The 27,569-nt window shown below is 40.0% G+C and overlaps 1 protein-coding gene across 1 annotated transcript in view; it reads right to left on the bottom strand.

Moving 5' to 3' along the window:
- The window catches only part of Ccdc171 (coiled-coil domain containing 171), a 324,843-nt gene extending 297,942 nt beyond the window's left edge, over positions 1 to 26,901 (bottom strand). The window contains exons 1-6 of the mRNA XM_060365796.1: positions 26,637 to 26,901; positions 16,997 to 17,140; positions 12,384 to 12,519; positions 9,396 to 9,570; positions 4,730 to 4,920; positions 1,055 to 1,186 (exon numbers count right to left, since the gene is read on the bottom strand). Coding sequence (XP_060221779.1) covers positions 1,055 to 1,186; positions 4,730 to 4,920; positions 9,396 to 9,570; positions 12,384 to 12,519; positions 16,997 to 17,043 — 681 coding nt within the window. The 5' untranslated portion in view covers positions 17,044 to 17,140; positions 26,637 to 26,901. The remainder of the gene's footprint in view (positions 1 to 1,054; positions 1,187 to 4,729; positions 4,921 to 9,395; positions 9,571 to 12,383; positions 12,520 to 16,996; positions 17,141 to 26,636) is intronic.
- Positions 26,902 to 27,569: the final 668 nt, after the last annotated feature.

Genomic DNA, 27,569 nt, shown 5'->3' with positions numbered 1-27,569 from the left:
CATCACAGACCAACTGATGATGATGATACCTAAATTCTATTTATACACAAATTCTATTCAGCAGCTGGGCGGTGGTGGCACATGCCTTTAATCCCAGTACTTGGGAGGCAGAAGCAGGGGTGTCGAGTGGAGTTTCCCTTTATGGGTGGAAAAAGCCACTCCCAAAAGCCACATAGTTATTAAATGAAAACTGAAGTGCCAGTGGTTGGTTGGTTGTCTCCCTCTCAACAACTACCATTACTGGCATAAGAACTGCAAAATATCTGACCTGTCAACAAACTGTCATGGAGAGGGGAAGGGGTTCTTGAGGGCACACCCACCCCTAAGAATTTGTAGGCAGTTCATGGATGCTAGGAGGCCCTCATACAGGCCCACCCCTCTCTAAGCACCCATACAAAATTCATGGTTCCAGGAGAAGGAGACATTCTCCTCTGTGGTATGGCCACTTCTGCGCTGCCCAAGCTCCTGCAAAATAACCCCCATCCATGCTCCTATGGCAACCATAAATAAATACAATAGGTTACCCCCCAAAATACAGGAAAGGAGAAGGGGAACTGTTGGGAAGAAGAAAAGGTAATGAGAGTGGACATGATATATACACATGTAAAAAATGCCGTAATAACAGACCCGCTATTATGTATAATTAATGTATCCTAAGAAAAGTTAATAAAAATTACATACTTTAGGGAAGCATAGCAGCTCATACCCATAACCCCAGCTCTCATGAGGTGGGAGCATGAGAATCAGGGGAGCTCAGGGATAACGAGAGACATGCATCAATTCTGAACCCAGCCTGTCCACATGAGACCCTGTCTCAACAACAAGGAAATACAATCTATAAATCACATTCACTATGCAATGAAGCCATCCAACTGCAATATTTGCAACAGCTGCCCTAGTGTCATGTCAAATGAAATGTGAAATGTGGCCTTCCAGATGCCAAAGACTTGGAATTGCTTTTTAAGTGAATGAGCTAGTGGATTGTCTTTAAGAAAATTTTAGTATCATAAGCACCAAGAAACATATTTTAGAAATGGAATTGTTTTTAGAATACCTGTACTATAAGCTGTAACTCTCTTCGTTCAGCTTCCCATTGCTCTGCTTGTAATCTAAACTCCTCCAAGGCCATCTCCCTGACGTGAGACTCCATCTCATTCTTCTCTTTCTCATGTTTTTCCAGGGCTTCCTTTATGTGAATAAAATCTTGCTTTACTGGCACATCAATAAAGGTTATCTGCTATCTTTTAACCCTAGTTTAAATGAGTAAAGGGCTCTCCACCCAACAGACCGCTAAAAACTCTTAATCCATGTTAAAATCTTGGGGTTGGAGAAATAGCTACTAGTTCCTTAGCATGCTGCAAGCCCTGGATTCAATGCCCCGCTGTGCATAACACCAGGCATGCTTGTGCACACGGTCTCAGGACTCCGGTGCTGGAGGCGGAAAAATCAGAAGCTCATGATCATCCTTGTTTATACTGAGAGTTCAAGGCCAGCCAAGGACACATGAAACTCTGTCTCAAAAAATAGCAAGTTTAAAATCTTAATAAAACTATTATTTTGATCATCAGAATATAAACCTGAGCAATTTAACATCTGAGGTTGGGACAAATGAAAGAAACAAAAATAAATTCCAGTTAGTATGGACATCTTTACCTGTGAGTAAACTGGATTATCCTTAAAATTTATGTGCAAACCTGGCCAAGAAAAAAGGTATTTTGTTGGGGGTTGTTCTGCTTCTTTATTTTAATGCTAATTACTCACTTTCAAGATCTGGTTACACCTATCCTTATTTTATAAACCTGCCTAAAACATTTTACCTGATTGGTTAATTAAAGGCCTATACCTGGACAGGACAAAACGGGGTAGTCATGGCTAAGGTTCCTGAGCTTGGAGGACCAGAGAATCACGAGAAACAGGTGGACTGGAAGAAAGGAGGAAGGAGGAAACCACAACAGGTTAGGTGGAGAAGGAACCACATGGGCAAGGAGGAAGGACTCTGAGGATGGCATGGATGTAAAAAACAACAAATGAAAAATATAAGCAAGTATATTGGGATTCTGGAATGAAAACAGACCAGATGAGGATGATTAAGGCAGATGGCATTGGATGGGGGCTGGGAGATGGATGGTAAGGTTACTAACCCAGTTTAGGTGAAATATCTTCCCGACCCAAGGTAAATAAGGCAATTATAAAATCTAACAGGTGTCTGTGTCTTATTATTTGTGATAGTGGGTTAGAAAATACCACTGCAATAATTATTGAGCTAATAATAAATAATTTAGCCCAACACTCATAATTTTTATTTTCTACAACAGTATTTCTTTCTTTTTTTTGTTTTCTGTTTTTTGAGACAGGGTTTCTCTGTGGAGACCTGGCTGTCCTGAAACTCACTCTGTAGACCAGACTGGCCACAAACCCATCTGTCTTTGCCTCCCAAATACTAGGATTCAAGAAGTAAGCCACCACTGCCTGGCCAATATATATACATACATATACATATATACATATATATATGTGTGTGTGTGTGTGTGTGTGTATACACATATGTATGTATATATGTGTATATGTAAAAGAAGAGAAAAACTGCTGCTCAATAAAACAATTTAAAAATTCCTAAATGTTATAACTTTGAAAACACATACGTTCAATTCAGACTATAACTAATTTTAGTTCTAAAGATAAAGAATAGTTTCAAAGGCTTTTTTCCTTTTTAATTTTCCTAAGTATACCACATTTATAAGATCTAATTATGTTCAAACCCTTAATACAAAACACAGGTTTCCTGTGAAGATCAATTTTCTAACCTACAGGTTTAAAATGAAATCATTAACATGAGGAGAGAAGGTCTGTGGTTTATGTGAGGAAAAGGGGATCTAACTACATGGATCTGTTTTGTAAATATTACCCCCATAACTTTCAGTAGCAAAAAGCCACAAGAGCCTGAGGCTTCCCCTACCCCACAACTAGCAGGGGCTCAAAGACAAAGAGCAAACTCAAAGCAAAGACATCCTAAGTAGCTGACAAGACCATGTCAAGATTTCATACCTTAAGGTACAAGATAATTGATGTAAGAAATACTGCCACCGTCATTCTTTCTTCCTCCTAGTGTTACATTTTATGCAGGCAAAGTAGCACATGTCCACTAAGGACTTACAGACTAACCATACTTACACATCCACCATTCAAAAACACCAGGATACAGCGATGCGCCAGTAACCAAGAGACAAGCCAGAATTATGGATAGGTAGAAAATAAAAAGTAGACCTAGAGATACTTGTAACAAAACTTCTACATTTACTAAATGTTTTAGAAAACCATTTTTCAGTGATGATGCTAATGTGTGCTGTTTGGCATGCACAGCCATGTCAAGGACCAATGCCCAAGCAAAGCCTGCCCCATGTAAGGCTTAGAAGAATGCAGAGCCTTCCTGGGGCCCCAGTGCAAATGTTGATAGTGTGTGCAGAAAACGTCCACCATAGCTTTCTCCTCAGATGTTTATGACTTGTAGACTGTTCCTACCTCCTACCTCCTTGCTCACCTGTACACCATAACGCCGCCTCCTTGTTTAGCTGAGTCGAAACCCCACCTCCTTTGTTTAGCTGACTGTAGTAACTCTTCCCTCTTTATTTAGATGATTATAGTAACCCAACTCCTTGTCTAGCTGTAGTACTAAACATGCTAAGCTTCCAGGACACTAGGGCTTCTCCATCAGAGAGCCCAGAACACCCAATACCAGCTGTTCTGTCCTTTGTCCCTTTGTCCTTTCTTCAGTCTGTTGCCTCCCAATCAGGTCACATCCTGAGACCATGGAAGGATGCAGCAATGCAAAAGAACAATGTATACTTAAGGTAAATATGGAACATTTTCACCTTTTTCTTTTCTTTTTTAAAAAACTTAAACTATTACAGCCAGGCGGTGGTAGTGGACACCTTTAAGCCCAGCATTCAGGAGAGAGAGGCAGACAGATCTCTGTGAGTTCAAGGCCAACCTGGTCTAGAGAGTAAATTTTCTAGGACCGTCAGGTTACACAGAGAAACCCTGTTCAAAAAAACAAAAGCAAAAACAAAACATACAAATATATAAATACTTCAAAATCATATATTCAATTCTATATGTTTGTCAACTTCAACCCTAGCCCCACTTCTATTGCAAGGAGAAAATAAAAAATAATATATATATATATATGCATATATATATGCATCTGACAATAACCTTAGTAAAAATTTTGTTTTGCATTTCACAAGTCATCACAGAATATACTCTAATAAGAAGATACTATAAAACACCTAATTTTCTGTATTTCTTGCATATTCAAACTGAAAACTAGAACCCACATTTTTTAAATTCCACATATTAATGTTGCTAGATCAAAAGGGATATGTCTCTTAATTTTTACAGTATATCCAGACAAGTAGTTGCTGCTTTCTCTGTTATCATTTTTACCCTTTGTTCATTCAGTGTTTGTTGTTTTTCTGCCATTTATTTGTGGTGCTGGGGATCAAACCACAACCTCAGACAGTCAAGGCAACAACTCTACCACTGAGATCAGAGATCTCAAGTGCTTTTCACAAAATAAACAGTACACATATTAATACAATCCTAATGCACAGCACAGGAGATATGTGAAAATGCCTCTAAAAGGGAAAAAAGGAAACCCAAGAGTAGTTTGATGTAATATCCATCTCAATGGATATTATTTGAAGAAACTTTCACTATGTAAGTATTATACCTGCAGAGTTTTTTGTAGCCTGCTTTTTTCCTGCATAAGTAACTCATATTCTCGATTGCAACTTTGAATTATATTGTCTCTTTCCTCCAAATCATGTTCAAATTTCCTGCATTCTTCTTTCCATTTCTCTTGGGAAGTCTGAAGAGTTTTCTCAATCTCATTTGCCTTTCGTTGAAGTTCTGAATTCTGAGCTATTAAAAACATAGAATTATTAATATATTTATAACCACAAATTAATTCATTAAGAGTCTAAGAAACTAACCAATGGAGCTGACTTTATTTTACAACATGATCTTTAGGGCAAAATATTTAACTTTCTCCCTTCAGTAAACTCTAGAAACCTCACTGTGCCTGTACTGCTTTTGATTTTTCACTCTTCCTTTCTTCAAATGGAGGTTTTGCTATGGGCCAATATGTCAAGTTCTTGAAAGCACGCCCATGTTTGGTACACCTCCAACACCAGCTGCACCCAGTGCTAATGGTTTTCTTCTGTTCATGAAAACAAATCCGGCCCAGTGTAGTGGCGCACACCTTTGATCCCAAAGCTCAGGAGGCAGAGGCAGGCAGATCTCTCAGTTCCAGGTTAACCTAGCCTACAGAGATCCAGGACAGCAGGGGCTACACAGAGAAATCCTGTCTCAAGAGAAAATTTTTAAAGAAAGACATCTATACATATATAAGTAAATATATTTGTGCCTGCAAATAGCTAGCTCAGTGGGGACAAATCTGTAGCCTCAGAAGCCTGATGACCTGAGTTTCCCGGATTCCACAACAGAAGAAAAGAACAAACTCTGAAAAGGTTATTTTCTAACCTCCCCGTGCATCCCATCTCTCACACACACACACTCACAGACACACGCATGCATACACACACAAGTGCGTGCACGTGTACATCACACCACAATAAGTTTTTGAAAGAAAACAGACTAAATGTGTTTGTCTTTTTTGAGCAAGGCTTTAATTAGGACTATTTTATTACTTTATTTTGTGTATATGTGAGTGATTATGTTTGTTTGAGTGCATGGTCTGTGGAAAAGCCTTAGAAAGATGTCAGCTTCCCTGCTCTATCACTCTCCATCATATTTCTCCAAAACTGTCTCTCACTCAAACTGGTCTCTCACTCAAGTGGCTGTAAGCCCAAATGATCCCTACAACACTGGAGCCAACTTTATTTACAACATGATCCTTAGAACAAAGTATTTGGAGTTACATAGGTATTGTGGCCATGCTGGATTTTTACGTCGGTGCTGGGTGTTTGAACTCATGCTTAAGAAGGACTTTTCTACTCCAAGCCATCACTGCAGCCCCATATTTATCTTTGAAAGACCATGACATCTAGAGCTGCTTTATTTTTTCTCTAAGATTTTTTTTATGTCATTTGCCTGCATGTACATGTTTATCACATGTTTCTGATACCCTCAGAGATTAGGAGAGGGCATCAGATCCCCTCTAACTGGATAAATATGATTGTGAGCTTTCTGGTAATCAATAAGAGCAACAATTGCTCTTAATCCCTAAACCATCTCTCCTGCCCCGTTAAGCTACTTTTTTAAAACTCAAGATTACAGTTTTTGGTGTCTCGTTGTTAGAACATGCTAATGGTGTCACACCTTAGCTGTAAGAAAGTCAGGAGCCTGAGACTGTAACACGCCTGCCCCCACCATAGATCACTGACCCTATATCCCTAGCTGCGAGCAAAACCTCTTACTACCACCCCTGCAGGGAGGGCATGACTTCCAGTATGCCTTTTCCAACTGCTGGTCAAATCTCTCTGGTTCCCTGGCCACAGGAGGAATGAAAACACCTCCTCAGTAAATTTTAGTGGAGAGAAACATAAACATAATTGTTAAACAAATGAAAATGCTGATTATGTTAGTAGCATGGATTTTAAAACTGTATTTCTTTCTGATTTGCATAATTCATATGAAAGATGCAAAATTCAAAAATGATTCCCCTGCCATCTTTCCATGGTACAGTATCGGTGTTCCAGGCAAGCAGCCTGATGCTTGCCCTCTATGGTCAGCCACTTCTGGTCTCACCTCTTGGAAAGCCCTAAAATCTCCTGTTTTCTGAAACTTTACACTACCTACTGTGCCTTCAAGTCAGTCTCTTTCTTTCCATAGTAGTGAAAATCTGTGGGGTGTTCAGGCTGGCAATTCCCCTGCTTTAATCACCTATCACCTAGATTCTGACCTTGTGAGTAACAGCTGAGAACTATCATTTACCAGAAGATAATATAACTGTGGCATTTACTGAGAAACCCATACCATCAGTATCATCAGATTTTTATTCTTGCTTTGGTCAGGTCAATCACAAAGAAAGGCCTCCAAATTCCCACAGGAGGAGTGGGGACCTGAGTACTAGCTGCTGAGAAGCTAGAAGGAATGAGAACTGGAGTAAATGGTTCCTATGCACTTAGCATTAGATACATGATCTTCCCAGGTCTGCCAGATCCCAGGAAGAGCTTTAAGCACTTCATCTTCTGCTAGGAAATGGGAGTGATTCCAGAGCAAAATGCTCTTTGAAAGACAGCTAAGGATCAGACGCCATCTTCAGGCCCAACAAGAACCAGATATGCATGTGGTACACAGACATGCATGTAGGCGAAACACCAACATATATAAAATGTTTAAAATGCTCCAGTCTACCCTAGACATCTGTGAAATTTATGCTACATGTGCTTTATCAGACATTCATCCTTCTACCCACACATTCATCCATTTAAACCCAGCACTCTATCATACTTGCCACAAAGAGAGCATCAGGACATCTCACTCCTATAATTCATCACATAAATCAACAGAATAGGTGTTAATATGATCACAAACTAGATATAATACAGCCTTATTATTTTAAGTAAAAATTTATATACACTGAGATGCATAAGTCCTTACCATTGAAGATCTTACAAGTGCAAGATTTTTGAGTTACACTTCTCTTAGCTTATGTAAATGTCATACCCCATGTTATCCAAGCCACTATCAAAACATTTTTTAAAATCCTTTAACTCAAAAATTTCCCTCATATTATTAATTTTTTATGTGTAAGTGTTTTGCGCACATGCATACATGCACACGTACACCACTTGCCTACTCGGGGCCTACAGAAGCTACAAGAGGGTATTAGGTCCCTGGAAACTAACTGGAGCTAACAAACAGTTGTGAGCTGACCTAGGGTGCTGGGAATCAAACCCAAGTCCTCTGGAATAGCAGGGTTCTTAATCTCTGAGTCCCAAGTTCCCTTATATTTCTCCAGCCCCAAGTTCCCTTATATTTCTTCCTATTGCCTACTCACCTCAGAAACAACCACTATACAGATTTTATTAACTAACAATTAGCTTTTGCAATTGTAGAACTTTATGTATCAAAAAAAAATCACATAAGATGTCCTCAGGTATAAAAATTTTCTTTTTTTAAGATGTATTTATTTATTTATTATGTACACAGCATTTTCTCTGCATGTATACTTGCTGGCCAGAAGAGGGCACTAGATCTCATTACAGATGGTTGTGAGCTACCATGTGGTTGCTAGAAATTGAACTCAGGACCTCAGGAAGAGCCGCCAGTGCTCTTAACATTTAAGCCATCTCTCCAGCCCCTAAAAAAATTCTTTCACTGAGTTATTTCTAAGATTCATTCTTTTCACTGCACATATTAGTACTTGGTCCCTTTTAATGGCTGAGTAACATTATATACATACAACATAATACTTAGGTACCGGGCTGGAGAGATGGCTCAGAGGTTAAGAGCACTGCTTGCTCTTCCAGAGGTCCTGAGTTCAATTCCCAGCTACCACAATACTTAGGTACCTTTCTATAACATGACCTGGATGCTTGCTTTGAGTTATATGGTAATCTACATAATTTTGTATACATTTATTTATACTTTAAATAACAGTTTATTTATAACTAAATTCTACATCACAGAGGAGTTAGAAGGTTAAATTTGGTGCCTTTTTCTTTTAAAGGGACACAATCTAAAGCAGTGACATATAAACCTACAAGATCAACAAAGTCATTTACAGTGTTTCTCAAACATACAGACTGTCTGGCTAGAAATTTTGACTCAAATTTATGTTTTGAAGGGGCCTATATAGAACACTCACACAAACACATCTCCTTTTTGATTTTGCATATTGCTTAAGTAACAAGAATCCTAAAACCCCGGTTAGCAGACTTCTATACTCTTTTTCCATACATGCAACAGTATAAAATATTAACTGGCCTGAGGTTACAGTTCAGCTGGTAGAGTATGGGCCTAGTACTCACAAAGTCCTGTGTTCTGTCAATCCTAGCACTGCATAAAGCAGGAACAGTAGAACACATCTGTAATCCCAGTACTTAGATGGTGAAAGCAAGAAAGAGCAAGTTCAAGGTCATCTTTAGCTACACAGCAAGTCTGAGCCATCCTGGGATACATGACACACTTCCCCACCCCAAAAAAGTCTCAAAAAAAGTAATATTACGGCTGAAAACCCGATTCAGTGACAGAGTACTTGCTTGTATGCACGAAGCACTGGGTTAAATCTCCAATGTGGACACAAAAGGATTTAGTTTACAAACACACAAACTCGTCCCAGGAGTAAAAACCCTATGTGAGATTCATTATGGATATGCAACAGCCCAAAAGGATGTGGAACAAAGCTGGAAGAGGAGAAGCCGTCTTACTGCAGAGCCTTTCTTGAATCCTCTGTGCCTCGGCCAGTCTCTCTTCCGACGCCCGTCTGGCCAGACCAACCTCCTTTCTAGCAATAGCCAGGTCATACTCAAGACGCTGTCGAAGGGCTTCTCCTTTTTCCACCTCGGACCGCAGCCTGGCAATCTGGCTCTCGTAGCTTGACAGCTGCGAACAGATTCCTGGGCTCGTGAATTAGTACTAAAATGTCTGTAAGATGATGAGACTGCATAGTCAAGCATTTACATTTCTTAGCAAAAGCTCACTCTGTTTAGCAGAATTCACAAACTGACATTTTCTGGAATATTAGGAAAGAAACACTGCTTTACCAGGCGATAAAGACTTCTTATGGAGACTCCACTAGAGGAAAACCTTCTTAAACAAAAGAAAAAAAAATGCACATGTGAATCACAAAATCACACCTAGACAACAAAAACACATGACACATTATAAACACTTAGAAGTTCATATAGTTCTCTTATTTTCTAAATGTACCCAAGAAGAAAACAGCGTAGAGCACCATCTGCCCTTCCAGAGGACCCCAACAGGACTCCAGTTCCAAGAGACCCAACACTCTCTTCTGGCCTCTGAGGGTAATCCATGCACATGACACATACTCATATACACTCATAAAAATAAAACGTTTAAAAGAAGCAAGTGTCAACAAAGTACAATTTAGTGAATACTGTTATTTTTCTTAGTTAAAATATCAATGACAGCATAAGAAAAATAACAATATTGCAGGGCTATCTAATTGTGACATTCCATTAACTACTGTGACAGAAATGGCTCAGAAAGCTAGAATGTAATAATCTATAATGTCCTTTCTCACTCTAAAATTATGATACAGTCAATGAATATATAATTTATCATTTATAAATAATTTATACTAAATAAATAAAACTTAATACTTGCGATGTGGTAAGCAAAAGAGAAGAAAACAAATGCTATAGAATTCTTGGCCTACAGAAAAGTATATGAATTAAATTTTGTAAAAGAAATAAGAATAAAATTTTATGATAGTTTGAAGAAAAGTAAAAGTATTATGTCTTTGGGTTTTGTTTTTTGTTTGTTTTGGTTTTGGCTTTATGAGACAGGTCTCTCTGTGTAACAAAGCCCTGGCTGCCCTGGACTCACTCTGCAGACCAGGCTGGCCTCTGCCTCCTGGAGTACTGGGTATGTGCTGCCATGCCCAGCTTGGTTTCTGTTTTTAAGGAGAGAAAAAAGAAAGGGAGCATGTGTGGAGAAGAGGCAGGAAGGGAGGAGCTAGGAGGGAGGAGGGAGAGAACTAGAGGGGGATACAAAGGAAATAAAGTATAATTAATAAAAAAAAAATAAGAGGCAATGAAGAAAAAAAAAGAAGGAAAGGAATTGGGTGGGAAGGAAGGTTAGGAAGATCTGGGAGAAGTTGGGGGAGGGGAAAAGAGATCAAAATATATTGTATAAAAATTTTTTCAATTAAAAAAATAAAATGCAGCTGGGCACAGTGGCACATGCCTATAATCCCAGCACAGAGGCAGGAGGATCTCTGTAAGTTCAGTTAAGTTTGATCTACAAAGCAAGTGCAGGACAACCATAGCAACTCAAAGAAAGCCCGTCTCCAAAGGAAAAAAAAAAAAAAATTTAAGTCAAAAAAAGCCTGTGCTTTAAGATATTAAAACTAAAAAAAGACCTAAGAATATATCTCACTAGCATACACACACAAAAAGGAAGTTAAGATTTAAATACAGAAATAAAAAAGAATGAGAATGCAAAAGGCAGAGACATAAAACATAAAATGTATGACTGCTCTTAAAAGGGAAAGTGTTCCACAACTCACATCCTAAATAAATATACACTATAATTTCAAAAAATGTGCGTTGTTTAAGCCATGCACAATAATATACACATAAGAGCACAGCACTTGGGAAGATGAGGCAGAAGTTTGAGGAAGGTCTGAGTTAGAGAACAAGAGTGCTCTCAAAATGGCATTTTTCTAATTTACAAATTCTTTAGTCATTTACTACATCCAACAAGTAACTTATTTGGTCATGTCAAGCCTCTTAATTAAAATATATCTGGCTGTCAAAATGGTTCAAACTGGTAAAGCTGCCTGTTGCCATACCTGACAACCTCAATTTTAACCCCTTGTACCACAGGGGTTAAAACTGTCTTAATTAGGGTTTCTATTGCTGTGATGAAACACCATGACCAAACTACAAATTGTGGAGGAAAGGGTTCATTTGCCTCATACTTCCATATACTGTTCATTATCGAAGGAAGTCAAACAGGGCAAGAACCAAGAGAAGGGACCTGATGTAGAGGCCATACAGGGGCCCTGCTTACTGGCTTGCTCACCTGCTAGGAACACCAGCCCACAAGTGACCCTGCCCACAATGGGCTGGGCCCCCCCCATCAATAACTAATTAACAAAATGCTCTACAGCCAGATCTTATAGAGGCATTTTCTAACTTTCAGATAAATCTACCTTGTATTAAGCTGACATAAAATGATCCAGCAAAACAAGGTATCACAAGTTACCCTCTGACCTCCACATGAGTGCTACAGCACAAGTACCCTCACACACAAAGAAAAGTAGACTGTTTCAATTAATCAATTAATTAAAATGCACTTAAAGCAACATACAAATATAATTGACTAAAGGTCAACTTTAACAACCATACATGATTCTGCTGTATAAAAGTGTTTTCTTTATGGCAATTTACTTTGAAGCACAAGAATGACATAGTAACAAAGGTTAAATGTAGTTTCTAATATGAAATAAAACCAAAAACTGAAACTCAACCTTTTTTGTTGGGGGCAGAGGAGTTCAAGACAGGGTTTCTCTATGTAGCCCTGCTGTCTTAGAACTCTATAGATCAAGCTGGCCTCAAACTTAGAAATTCACCTGCCTCTAACCCCTACTGGGACTAAAGGTGTATGCCACCACACCCAGCTGAAACCCGACTTTTCACAGTAATTGGGAGGAAAATAAATTCTACCTCTACATTGTGCTTAGTTGTCATTTCTAGTTTCTCCTTCTTAGCCCGATGGAGCTTCTTTCTGAGATCGGCAGTGATATCTGACTCTGTTTCATTTTTAAGCATTTGTTTTACATCCACTGAGGCATTTTTCAATCTACAAAACAAGTTCATTATAAAATATAATTTCATGCAATAAAAAGATTCTAACATAATTCCTCATAGCTTATTTTAAAAACAGAATATGAGACGATCCTAAGATAATAAATTCACAATCTAGCAAAATGTGTCCACTGCAGAACTTGGGGGTAAATACAGTCATACTTTTCTATAGTAACAAAATACTATCCATTAAAAATATACTACACTGTTCAAGAGTTATATTTAAACAAGCCAATCATAGCAAACGCTGAGTGCTTTTGGAAGAGTAAGATTCTTTTTTAATTTCAGTTACTGTAATTGTAACACACAAAGAGGAAGAAGAGACAGAAAGAGGGAGAAAGATGGAAAGCAGGAAAAGAGATGAGGATTAGACTGGAAATCTGGTTTTTGGTTTTTTGTTTTTTGTTGTTTTTTTTGTTTGTTTTTGTGGGGGTTTTTTTGTTTGTTTGTTTTTTTTTTCACTTCAAAGGCTGGAGAGATGGCTCAGTGGTTAAGAGCACTCTCTGCTCTTCCTAAGGACCCAGGTTCAACTCCCAGCTCGCACATGGCAGTTCATAACTGCCTGTAACTCCAGTTCAAGGTGGTCTGACACCCTCAAACCAATGCACATAAAATAAAATTAAATAAAAAAGGATATGATTTTATAAGAAAATCAAAGAAATCCAATGAGAAAAAAAGAATTAAAAATTACTTCAGATAAGGGTATAAAAATACAAGATTGATATATAAAATTATATTTCTATTTACTAGCAGAAAATAACTCCATCTGTAATAATGTAAAAAGGAGACAAATTTAACAATAAATTTACAAAACAAGTACTACATCTTTACCATTAAAAATACTAAGTTATTGAAATTAAAAGCATAAATAAATGAAAAGACATTCCAGGATCATATTTATATTCAGAAAATTAAGTATTATTAAAGTGGCAATTCTATATACACATTCAACATAACCATTCATCAAATCCTCAGAATATTCTTCTGCAAAGTTTGGCAAGCTGATCCTAAGATGTATATGGAAAGGCAAAGGATTCAGAACAACACAGTCAGGCTGGAGAGATGGCTCAGCAGTTAAGAGCACTGTCTGCTCTTCCAAAGGACTCAGGTTCAATTTCCAGCACCCACATGCAGCTCACAAATGTCTCATAATTCCTGTTTCAGGGGACCTGACCCCCTTACACATGCAGACAAAACACCAATGTACATTAAAAAATAAATAAATAAAATTTTTTTAAAAACCACAGTCTTGATTAACAAATAAGAGGACTTTCGCTTCCTATTTTCAACACTTCCTAGAAAGGTCAGTATTATGGACTGAATGGAAATGAAGTCTCCCACAGCCTCCTTCTTGAAGGTCTTATCCCCAGCTGGTAACAGTAGTCAGGAAAAAAGTGGGACTTACCAGGGAAGGCAGGACACCTTTGAGGCGTATACTGTCCGGTTTCCTCCCTGTCCCCCTCTCCTTCTCCCTCTCTCTGATTCCACAGAGTGAGCAGCCCATCACCACACTCAGTGATGTCATGCCTCACCACAGAGCTGCAGCAGAGGTAGCTAATGTGCACTTATAGTCCCAAAACCATAAGTCCAAATAAGCCTTTTCTTCCTTCAAGTTCTCCCTCAAATATTTGTCAGCAATAAGAAATTGACACATTTCAATCATGACAAGCTGTATTTAATTAAGAACAGACAGCATGTTTAAAAAAAAAATATTGTGTGAAGAACCTATTACCATAAAAATTAACTGATTAATTATCAGAATTTACACTCTTGAAAAGCCCATGTTTATATGGTCAAGTGATCTTCAACAGCATTGCTGTGATAGTTCACTGAGAAAAAAACAGTATTACCAACAAATGTTCTGAAAAAAACTGGCTATCTATAGATTTAGACCCTAACCTCACACTTTACACAAAAACTAACAAAGTGGAACAAACATAAAAAAATAAAACTGTAGAACTTCCTGAAAGAAAAATAGGAGAAAAATATCCCTGACCTTAACTGGAGATTTCTTTGATATAAAATGAAAGGCATAGTCCACACAGAAAAAGAACCGATAAGTAGAACTTAGATGTTAAGAACATTTGCACTTTGCAATACACTCCAGGAGAACGGGGGAGCGCAGATAGCTCAGGAGCAGTGCACCTCCTAGCACAGGCAAGGCCCTGGGTTCCAGCATAATCAGCACCCTCCCATCATAAAAGAAACCAGTAAAATCAAAAGTCAGTTTACTTAATGGGTAAAATGCCTGTATGATGTGACAAAGAACCTATCCAGAATATACAAAGAATTCTTACAGTTCAATAATAAAAAAACAAATTTTAAAATGGTTAAAGAGCAGAAACATTTCACCAAAGAGGACGTGCAAATGGTCTAAGGCACATGTAAAGATTCTGAGCATCATTAATTATTGAAAATATCCAAAGTAAATGCATAATAATGTTATCATTTTACATTCACTAAAATGACTATTTAAAAATAAAATAATTTTTAAAGTTCTGACAAGGATATCTTTATATAACTAAAGCCTTCAAATACTGCTGTCAGGGATCTAAAATTATCCAGTCACTCAATTTGGTGTTTACTTAAAAAGTTTAGCATAAATTTGCTATATGATGCAACAATGCTGCTCCTGTAAACCTGCCTAAAAAAGAGAAACAGAAACATATGTTAACGCTGTATTACTCATAATAAGCAAGAGCAGAAACAACGCAAATTCCCACTGCCTAGCGAATAAGTAAGTAAATCCATACAGAGGGATCGACTATTACTCAGCAGTATGAAGAAACAAAAACCTGTACATGCTACAGTGTAATAAATTTCAACAACAAGCCCAAAGAAGCCAGACACAAAAAGACGCATAATTCCATTGACATGAACTATCCAGAATGACAAAGCTATAGATATAGAAAGTAGAGTTTAATAACTTCCTTCAGATTCTAGAATTCTGAGTAACGATTTCTCCATTAAAAATATGTGGCAGCTGAGAAGACAGCTCAGCAGTTAAGAGTACATGCTGCTCTTCCAGAGGACCTGTTTGAATCCCAGCACTGACACTGCAGCACTCAATGCCTATAACTCCAATCCAAATGGTATGACAACTTCTTCTGGCCTCCCCAGTCACCCTCACATACATGCTTACTCATGCAGAGAAAGAGAGACAGAGATATAATAAATAAAATTTTAAATGTATATATTATGGATGTCAACTGATGTTTCCTCCCTAAATTGATAAAGCATAATAAATAATGTGAAATATTATTATAATTTTAAAAAATATATTTATATAATATATTGCCACTTCATAAGAAAAGGTCTGGACAAATATTTACATAATTATCCATAATTAATTCTAAGAGGTAAGATTACATATACATAGTCTCTATCAATCCTTCTCAAACTAAGTATGAAGAATTACCCAGCTTCAGCTTTAATCCCAGAACTAGGAGACAGAGACATATAGATATGAATCAGAGGCCAGTCTGGTCTACTACAGAGCTAATTCCAAGGACAGCCAGGGTTATACAGAGAAACCTTATCTCAAAAAAAAAAAAAAGATAAAATTAAAAAAAGATTCTGTTGCAAAATATATTTTAAATAGTTTACTTAAGGCAACTGACAGACTATAACTCCAAATGTTCTAGTTTTATACTCTGCTGATATCACTTTGTTCTGTGACTATAGTTCTAACAATTAGTTTCCTGTTTTGTTCTTTATTAATTTGAGCAGGGCCTCACCATGCAATCCCGGCTAATCTGAAATTTCCTCTATATTCTAGGTTACCTGAACTCACAAAAATCTCTCTACCTCTGCTTCCTGGGTGCAAAGACTATGGACAACAGACACCATGACAAGCTAGTTTCAATTACTAAACTTATTTTCTTGAGAAATGCACTTAAGAAAAAAAATTACATCCTTCAAAATGGTCCTTTCTGTCCATGTGAACCCTATCCATCAGACATCAATGAAACAACGCATCTTACCAAGGAGAGAAGAAAATGTGTGGCACAAAGAAGAGGAACAATGTCAATGAGATACATCTTCTTGAAATGCGCACTCAAGAACACCTCGTAAAAGCAGTTGGCAAGGAGAGCTAACAGGAAAGTGCTTAGGTGGTCCAGTCAGAGCTGCAAGCAAGGAGGCAGAGCTACAGAGGATAAGGCAAGAACAGTTATAATAGCCAGCAGAAACATAGAGGAGAGACTTGGAAATTATGGAGAATCAGCAAATCTCTAGTGAGAGGAGAGAGTTTGGACACATAGATCTTTATGATCCCAGTTAACAAAAGAACACAAGGGGTCCTGAGAGCCAATACTGTACTTAGAAGGTGCTGCTGCTCTTTCAGTCCCACAAACCTGCTTCCTTAAACCATCCCAGAGAATCCTTGCAATTAGCTTCATCACTCCCTTAATTCTCCCTGGTTTTTGCAATCAAAAACATTTTCCAACTAAAGGAAGAGACTGGAGGCTTACCTTTGGGAGTCCCCAGCAGTGGCATTGCTTGAAGTATTTAAACTCATGGTAAGTCTTCCAATGTTTTCAAAAGACCCCACAGTTCCTTAATGATATATTTCCGCACGGTGATGTCTGTGACTTACAGGTTAGATGGATTAAAGTCTGTTAACATAATAAACAATATAACAGCAATTTATATTTGAATCCTGAGAGGATGGGTTTTATTTTGATCTATAATCTATTTGTTAATTTTTAAGTTGTTCTATAAAACAGGACACAGGTAATTCCAAAAACCTATACTGTACAGCTGTATAAGTGGATGTGGTACATACACCTGTAAGCCTAGCACCTGAGTGAGGCAGAGGGACCAGTTCAATGTCATCCTCACTTACTAATAAGGTCGAGGCCAGCCTGGAATACATGACACTCAGTTTCAAATGATAATAGTATAGGGCTTTTTATTTAAAAAGCATTAGAGGCAAAAAGAAAAAAAAGGCAAAATGTTTTTAAAAATCTTTTAAACTTTAGTTGTTTTCTTTTTTCCTTTTTGGTTTTTCAAGACAGGGTTTCTTTGTGTAGCCTTGGCTGACCTAGAACTAGCTCAGTAGACAAGGCTGGCCTTGAACTCAGAGTTCCACCTACCTCTGCCTACCAGGTGCTAGGATTCTTAAATAAAAATAAGAATGACAAATTATCCTTGCACTTGGAAAGGAATATATAATACCAATCATGGGACAGAAAATTCAGTTTAAATAAATAAGATATTTTAACACAATGTTGTTACTGAAGATGCCAAAATACTCCCAAACAAATTATGTTATAATTTTCTTCCTAATTTCAGATATTTTTATTCAAAGACTCAAAAGAAATAAAACACAATAGTTAAGAATCCAATAAGTCAGGGGCTGGAGAGATGGTTCAGTGCTTAAGAGTGCTGTCTGCTCTTCCAAAGGACCTGGGTTCAATTCCCAGCACCCACATGGCAGTTCACAACTGTCTGTAATGCCAATTTCAAGGAATCTGACACCTTCACACTAAGTATACATAAAATTTTTTTTAATTAAATAAATTATTTTTACAAAATCAAAACAAAAAAATATCCAATGAGTCCTAGGGAAAAAGCTACACCACTATCTTCAACTAGAGAAATAAGTTACCACTAGTACTACCTGAAGCAGGATCCAACCAACACCTTACAAGTATATAGCCTTAGGCAAGACATTTCAAGTCTTTGAACATCCTTCGTCTGCCCACAAGAGAGCTAACTGCCACAACTCCTGCCTTCTAAATCCTACAGACAGCACAATCAGGACTCTGCCTGCCACTATCAGTTTTTTATTAATGAGTCTCCGAATTCTGAAAAACTTAATGATCCCCAATAAAGGGAAATGACTGGGTAATTTGGTCTGGGAAAACTATGTAATAAAATAATCATTTAGTGATAAGGTGAGTGACAAAGGTACCCAAAAGACAAAAACAGAAGGAGAAGAGATAGCAACATGTTCTGCCTTTGCCCCACTAACCAGGCCCCAGAAGAGACCACAAAAGCAAGCTACTCAGATAAAGGCCAAAACAAAACCCCAGTGCTGAAAAATACTGTTTCCACCACACAGTGACTCACACAGCTGAAAGAATAATGTGGTTCATGGAAAACAGGATGAAATTTTAGCCAAGTCCAGAAAAGAAAATTCTAATTTCTCCAGTGACCTAAAAACCTAAAATTAAGAGTAGTGACAAGCACTGTCACTCACCTACTGAGAGCCCACTGCAGCATCCAGAACTCTGCTCCCTACAGCACTGCAATCAAAAAACTGTCCGCTGTTCAATGGACAAAGTGAGGACACAGAGAGTAGAAATATCCTGAACAAAGGAATTAAATGACCAAATGCCCAATCCTAACTAAGATTCCAAAGCCCAAGCTCTTGCTGCAAGGTCAGAGATTATTCAAAAGGTGCAGCTGCTCATGACCTTACCTGCCTTTGTTACCCTTGCTTGCATGAAAGAAAGTAAGCTGGGGCAGAGAAGCTAACCAACTTCTCCAAGACCAGTCTTCCATTAGGGGAATGGGGAGAAGAGAACAGCAGCACTCAGCCATGTTTTGGAGAGGTTGGTTTGGTTTGGGTTTGGGGGCCTTGGTTTGGTTGGTTGGTTTTTTGGTTGTTTGGGTTTTTTTGTCTATTTGTTTGTTGGGGGGCATTATGAGTTCCAAAATCTTTTCACATAACCAGGATGCTCCCAAAGATCAGACCCCAAACAAGCCACCTTCATTTGGAAGAAGAGTTGGAATCTAGCAGAAACAGACTCTTCTGTCCTTCATGTCCAGGGATCCCTAGCACACACAGCAAAGGATTTTCTTTTGTTTTTAAGTTTTATCATTTTATATTATATGAGCGTTTTGTCTAAGGGTAAAATATGTGCACCGTGTGCCTGCCTGGTGCCCGTGGAGGTCAAGAGTGTGAAATTTCCTGGGACTGGAGTAATAGACACTTCTGGGCATCAAGTGGATGCTGGGACTTGAACCTGGATTCTATGCAAGAGTAACATGTGCTCTTAGTCCCTGAGCCATCTCTCCAACCCAGCAAAGGCTTCTATTGCGAGGGAAGGGAGCAAGAAGGCAATACGTACGTGCACTATCTCCACACATGCATGTGCACAGATGTACTCCAAAGACATAAAAATATCCCTCTGGGATTGGGAGGAGATAAGGGAGGGGGCCACAGCCGGGATACAAATTGGATAAATTGATAATAATAACAATAATAACTTTAAAAATCCCTCTGGGAAAAGAATTTTAGAAGGACTAGAGATGCAAGACAATGGTAGGGCACCCACTTAACAAGCATGGAGATTCTGAACTTGATCCTCACCAGCACACACCAAAAAAAAAAAAAAAAAACTTTAAGGGAGGAAGAGATTGAGAGATGAGGGAAGAGGACCAGAGCTGGGATACAAAGGGAATAAATTTTAAAAAATAATAAAAAAAAATTTAAAGTAACTTTAATTTTTTAATTTTTATTTATTCATTGAAATGTGTACAACGTGGTGATTTGCTTGCATGTATGTCAGTGCATGACATGGTATCCTCAGAGGCCAACAGAGGAAGTCAAATCCCCTGGACCTAGAATTTAATATGGTTGTGAGCCATCATTTCGGTGCTGAGAACTAAACTCAAGTGGTCCAGAAGAGCACTGAATGCTCAACCCCTGAGCCATCTCTCCAGCCCCTAGAAAATTTTTTTCTTTTTTCTTAATTCTTTATTAATTACACTTTATTCATTTTGTATCCCCCCTGTGGTTCCCTCCCTCCTCCCGTCCCAATCCCTCCCTTCCTCCACCCTCTGCATGCATGCCCCTCCCCAAGTCCACTGATAGGGGACATCTTCTTTTCCTTCCTTCTGATCCTAGTCAATTAGGTCTCTTCAGGAGTAGCTGAGGCTGGCCTTGAACTCATGATCCTCCTGCCTCTGCCTCCTTCAGCAAATCCTACCGGTGTGCGCCACCACAACCAGCTAGAAATTTTTTAGATAGTAAAACCTTAAAAATGTTCATTTTTGTTTGTGTTTCTTTGTCTTGGGAAGAAAAGGGGGAAGAAATAATTTATCAAATTTATTGAACTTGTCTGAATAAAAGCAGATTGAAAGAACTCATTTTTTCGGTGTATTCAGACACCTAACATATTCAAATCTACAGTCTACCAGACATAGGCTTCTCTAGAGCCCACAGAGTGTAGCTTCAATCGCCAGATCAGCTCATCACACAGATCACAGGGTGAACAGATGGTCCCCACCTCACCCAGTGGAGAGGGTTACAGATTTTCTTATGTCCTGCACCCGACAAGGAGCAACCAGTGACTTGCTTCTGTGGCAAAGAGGACAGGGTGACACTGCTATAATTGTAAGACTTGCCTATGGGTGTACAGCTCATGGAACAGCACTTGCAGGATACGAGCAGAAGAACCCTGTCTTCAAACCCCAGCACACAAAAACCAAAATGTTTACCATCCTTAAAGAAGAAAATCACCATGCTATGAACTACCTAAAGGGAGAGCCACAGGGAAATGCAAGCAACCTCATGGCCTACACCCAGCAGCTAACATACAACTAGATCTCTCAAGCAGGCAACACACAAGAGAAAAGGACCTGAGTAAGGGTCAATGTCTACCCAGTCTGCTACAGGTAAAAATACAGCCCTTGAAAACACCTTTTCAGCATCTTGAAAATACCTTGTGGGGCTGGAGAGATGGCTCAGTGGTTAAGAGCACTGTCTGCTCTTCCAAAGGACCCGGGTGGCAGCACCCACATGGCAGCTAACAACTATCTATGCCCCCAATTCCAAGGGATCTGACACCTTCACACTAATGCACATAAAATAAAATAATTTTTTTTAAAAACAAGAAAAAAAAAAAGAAAACACCTTGTAAGTCCCAAGCAGAGTGCCCAGCTACACTGCACCAGGACTAGTAAACCATACAGACTCAGATAATGGAAGCATGCTGTTGGCCAGCTGTGGTAGGGGTACCTGTAATCCCCACACTTGGGAGACTAAAGCAGGAGGTTCCCAAATTCTAGTCCATCATGGGCTACACAGCAAAATGCAGTCTGAAAAGCCAGGACATTTATGTTCAAAGTCTGCAAAGTTTTGAAACATTAAGTTTGTGGTAACTTGCTATACAACAGTATAAAATTAATATTGATGGTTTGAAAATACTCATACAAGGGTAAAAGTTTTTAAAGCTGAATAGCAGAAGAGTACAATAGAAGAATGGATTTTCAAAGCACCTCTGGCTTCAAGCATCTTGATTTTAAGACTTTTGATTTGTTTTTCCTTGGTTTTTGTTTTTATTTTTGTTTTTGGTTTGGGGAGGTTTGGTTGGTTTGTTGACTGACTTTATTTTGTTTTGTTTTTTGTTTTGTTTGTTTTTGCGATAGGATCTCACTGTGTAGCCCTATCTGGTCTAGAACTCAATATGTAGAGCAGGCTGGCCTCACCCTCCAATATCTGCCTGCTCCTGCCTCTGAACACTAGGATTAGAAGTGTAAGTCACCACACCTAGCTGGTTGATTTTTTTATTTATTTTTTGAGACAAAATCTCATGAAGCTCAGGTTGGGCTTGAATTTGCTATGTAGCCAAGACCCGCCTTCAACTACTGATCTTCCTGCCCCCACTTCCCAGGTGCTGGGAGTTGCCAAACCTGGCTTTTTGTTTTGTTTTGTTTTGTTTTGTTTTTCTATAACATAATTTCCTTATTAATTTAAATAAGGGAATCTGTAAGACGAAGGCAACTAGGTAGGCAATGGTGGCACACACCTTTAATCTCAGCACTAGGGAGGTAGAGGCATCGAGGACAGCGTGATCTAGAGTAAGTTTCAGGACAGCCTGGCTACACAGAAAAACCCTGTCTGGCAAAACTTAAATAAACAAACAAACAAACAAACAAACAAATAAGGCAACTAGTTAGATAACACCATAGATAGCACTTAGTGAAACACCATCAGCCAAGAAAGCTACAGAGAAGCAGTGGGAGAACACAAAGGGACAAGGTTGTATCTGACAGAACCTTGGGAAGAAAACAGGTATTTATTAAAGGCCAATTTGAGAGCAGCAGATCAAAACTTTGCCCATTCTAACAGTGGGCACTTGAAACACACATCATAGAGCAATCATGAAAGAGCTGGCTCAGCCCTGATGAATTCTCAAAACAGTCCTCTTAAGGTTCTTCCTGGACTGAAGAAAAACTTCTGTGGCTAAAATTTAAGCAGAGCAGAACGGGGGGATGATGTTCCAACTAAACTCGAGGAGGAAACAGAAAGATCTCAAAAGCAAGCTCCCACAGCATTAATACATAATTAGAAACAACTTTATAAAGTTGTTTTATGAAGTTAGAGAAGCTTACCTGAGCCTTGCCTCACTCTCAAGTTGTAGGTCTATCTACCTACCATAAAAATAAGCAAGAGTGTTGGGGTACACCTTTAATCTCAGCACAAGAGAGGCAGAAGCAGGTGAATCTCTGAATTCGAGGCCAGCCAGGTCTACAGAGTGAGTTCCAAGACAGTCAAGGCTACACAGAGAAACCCTGTCTCACAATAAATAAATAAATAAATAAATAAGCAAGCAAGCAAGCAAGCAAAAGGGCAGGAGGTCAGAGAGTATAGAAAAAACAATACCCTACATAAATGAAAAGTATGAAAGATATACCCACAAGACTAATGAAAATATAATTGCTTCAAAATAACTTGAAAACATCAGGAAAAGGCAAAGACAAGAAAGAGACAAGGGGTATGGTGCTACAATGCTTTTAATCCCAGCTCTCAAGAGACAGAAGGCAGAAGCAAGCAGATCTCTGAGTTTGAGTCCAGCATGTTCTATAGAGAGAGTTCCAGGACAGCCAGGGCTATCAGAGAAACCTTGCCTTGGTTTAAAAAAGGGGGGAGGGGGTGGGTTGGGGCAGGAGAAAGACACAGACACAGAGAGACAAAGACACTCTCAAAATGACAGATGTTGTGGCAATACCTTTACTCCCAGAAATTGGAAGGAGAGACAGGTGGATTTCTGGGGATCTCTGTGAGTTCTAGGCCATCCTGGTCTACCCAGCAAGTTCCAAGCCAGCCAGAGATACACAGTGAGCCCCTGTCAGGGAAGAAAGGAAAGGAAAAGAAGAGGTGAAGAAAAATAAAGCCTCAAAAGTGAGATAAGGCTGAACATGGTGGCACAGGCTTTAATCCCAGCACCTGAAAGACAGAGACAAGTAGATCTCTGTGAATTTTAGGCCAGCCTTGTCTACACAGTGAGGTCCAGGCCACCCAGGGCTACATGGTGAGACACTATCTCACAGAGGGAAACATTTAAGTGGTGTGGTGACAAGAGTCAGAACTAAAAATAAAAGTCATGAAAATTAAATTGAAAGGAACATAAAAGCTAATATGACAAAAATGTCCCAAAAGAGAAATACACATAATTTAAATGATAATAATGAAATCAGTTTATGTTGTATTGTTTTTAATAATAACCAAGAAGAGGGCCTACAAGATAGCTCATCAGATAAAGGTGCTTACTACATGAGCCTAATGAGCACTAGACTCCACAGAAAGGTAGGAGGGAAAACCAGCTCCACAAAGTTAACCTGTGATCTCCACATGTACTGAGTAGCATAGCCATGCCCCCCCCCAAAATATGTACATGCACTCACACACAATAACAATAAGTAAAATTATACTTTTGTAAAGAGGAGGCCATAGAGATGGTTAAGCCATTAAGGATTGCTGGCTGCTTCCAGAGAACCAAGTTCAAATTCCAGCACCCCCATGGCATCTTACAACCATCTGTAAATCCAGTTCAGAAGACCCAAAGCCCTCTTCCGGCTTCTGACGGTACTGTATTGCCTACACATGGTGTATAGACATGTAGGCAAAACACCCACATACACAGAATAAAAATAAATCTGAGAGGAAAAAATAATCAGTTAGGGATAACATGAAAAAAAGAAAGGGAGAAAGGGAGGAAGATAGATAGATAGATAGATAGATAGATAGATAGATAGATAGAGCGAGCTAAGGATAATACAAGTCCCTGAATAAGAAAATCTAAGTGCAATTCCCAGCACCACAAAATAAAGACAATTCAAGAAAGATTACAGAACAATTAGACTGTACTTCAAGAAAAAGTTCCTTAAAGAAAAAAAAATTACCCCAAATTTTACAAAAGCAAAGTTGGTACTTACCAATTATTAACCCCAGTCGTTTCTCACTCCTCGGCCATCTCGGCATAAGTTTTCCTACCTCCCATTTAAATCTTCTACTTGTTCCTCCATAATGTACCTACCCTTTCAACCAGTCTTCCCAGATAAAAGGGAAAAGCACGGGTGGGTGAAAAGTCAGCATGAGCCACGTCCACCGCTAATCGTTCTTGACCTCATCCTCTCTTTAATCTTGAGAAACTACTTGCACATTTCACAGACAATAAAACTGAGTTTTCCAAAGTTTGAGTGACTTGCACCAAGACATCCACTAGAAGAATTAAAACTCATACTCATGCCTTGATTTCTAATGATTCTGTACAAAGAAAACAGCCCAGTGGTATTTTGTTTATCTAGAAAAGCCTATGCCACACAGCCTTCTCTCTCCTTCCTCCCCCTTCAAACTGATGACCGCCAACTCACCAACAAGCACCAGGTGTAATCAAGTATTTAAGCCAGCCCCTCTGCCTTTTCACTCTTGATTAATGATAAAAGGAACCTGTGTCCATGACACTATTCCACTATCTTCTCAGTTTGGGTGTCTAACCAAATAATATTGTTTCCTGGGGGCTGAAGAGATGGCTCAGAGGTTAAGAGCACTGTCTACTCTTCCAGAGGTCCTAGGTTCAATTCCCAGCAACCACATGGTGGCTCACAACCATCTATAATGAAATTCGGTGCCCTCTTCTGTCAGGCAGATGTATACGCAAAATAGAGCACTCATATGTAAAATAAAGAAATAAAAAAAAAAAAGAAACAGGTATGTCTTCCTGCTTGTCTTAAAAAAATATATATATATATTGTTTCCTTGGCCCACTACTTGTTCTTAGGTCATTCTGCCTTTTTCAACTCTAGGGTAAAGGGCTTGGATTCGCCAATAGCAAGTCCATCCCCCCGCCCTCCATGCAGTTTTGTGTTTATTAATCACACCTGTGTAGGAAGTGTCAACATTACACTTTTCAGTTGGTAAGGGGGCACTTGAGAGCTGAAGTGCAGCTCAATAGCAAAACACTTTCTTCATGCCTATGATTCTCGTTCAGTCTCAACCACCTTTCACCCCACCCCTGAAAAGAGAACTGAAGAAGTCTTTCCATAAAACAAGACCAAGAGAAAGGAACTGAAACAAAAGTTAAATGGAACCCTAAAAACCAAGCCCATTCTGCTTATCCGACATAAAGAACCTTCAGGTCAGGAGTTGGGTGATTTGCCCGGCACAGCTAATAACGGCTGAGCCAGGATTTACACAGAAAGCTCCAAGCTAAGACAACTGCCTTCACTTTTCCAAGGATCAGGTTGCCCTGGCTGCAGCCCTCTGCCTTTCACTTGAAAGCACGTTCTTTTCTGGCTCTACCGCTGGTTGCTGGTTACTAAGCACTGTTAAATGCAAATAACAAAACGGTAGCTTTTTTTTCTATAATATCATGAGAAGTATAAAACATTGATGTGTAAAGTCTTAGAAACTGATATCGACTCTAATAAAATTTATATATTTTCCTAACATGAATATCGTAAGGGATTAAACAGTTTTTTTAAGGCGCTTGTACACAAGATTCAGCTTTAAAAACTCACAGCTGACTTTTCTAAGCGTCCTGGTGGGTAGGCGTAAGTTGCAGAAAGCAATCGGACATAACTCGTTGTTCTGGCTATCAAATGTTTGTAGGCTGCCTAATGTGTGGCTGGCATTTAAACGAAAGGAGAGTAAAACACGAAAAAGTGGTGATCTTTAGGCACTGATCTCGAAGAGCTCCGAGGACTCCAGTCCCCAGTGGTCCTCCGGTTAGCTCCTAGGATGCTCAGCCGCCACAGAGCTGGAGGCGTGCCTGCACCAGCGAGCTGCCCGAAGCCCGGTCCTCACTGCAAGCCCCGTCTCCTCAGCACCTCCCGATCCCGGGCGCTCGCCTCCACGCACCCACAGCCCGCGGTTACCTCGGACTCGCGTGGTCCAACCTGCACACCCACGACCCCCGGGCAGCTTCAGGTCCCGGGGTGGAAGGCCAGGCAACCCTCAGGAGCCAGACTGACACCTGTGGAAAGCCGGTGTACTCTAGGACCAGGATGGAGAAAGTCTACGAGGTGAAGTTTACAACGGCCACTTCCGCGGCCCGGGCACTCGCGGCTGGACTCGGGGCCACAGCGACTTTCTCCGCCTCCCCGGCCCCGCCCCGGCAGGCCCGCCCCTCGCCTCCGCGTCCCCAGCGTCCCGCCTCCCTCCCTCCCGCCGGTCGCCCGAGCAGCAGCTCCAGGATACGCGCGTCCTCAGAGAACGCGAGCTCGCGCAGGGAGGGCAGGCCCGATATCGCGCGCGCGCTCGCGCCGGGCGGGCTGGTCTGCGCATGCGCCAGGGCTGGGCGCGCGTGCGCAGGCCACTCGAGTCGTTCGGGGGCGCGTTTGCCCCGGCGCGTGCGCCCGCGCCTGTTTCCCTCTGCTGTCTCCTTGGTTCAGAACCGACTGCCGTGCAAACTTCCAGCTTCGAGCCCCTTTCCCTGCCTTCCGGGGATGACAACCCGTTCCTGCTCTGTGAGCTGGCTTCCAGGCCGGCTCTCAAGGCCGAGGAAGCCAGCTGGGACGGCGGCGGATGCCTGGGTCCCTTAGGAGAGTCCGCACAGGTGGCGGGCTCTTCCCCAGAGCCCTTCGCCTGCACAAGCTCTGCCTCCTTCCATCCATCCCCATTTTATCTCGACCGGGGTGGGAAGAATGTAGGTCTGTTCTGATGCTGTTGAGCGTCTTTGATTACAGATATTTCAGAACCGGATTCATAGGCAAATCAGGCTTGGAGCCCCCGCGCGTTCTCCATCTCCGCTAGACTTCAGCCCCTCCCCCAGTTTATAAAGAGCTTTGGTTCTCCCTGTAGCCGCTTCA

This window comes from Meriones unguiculatus, chromosome 12 (assembly GCF_030254825.1).
Source record: "Meriones unguiculatus strain TT.TT164.6M chromosome 12, Bangor_MerUng_6.1, whole genome shotgun sequence".
Lineage (NCBI taxonomy): Eukaryota > Metazoa > Chordata > Mammalia > Rodentia > Muridae > Meriones > Meriones unguiculatus.
This window is presented reverse-complemented; position numbering and strand designations above follow the sequence as displayed.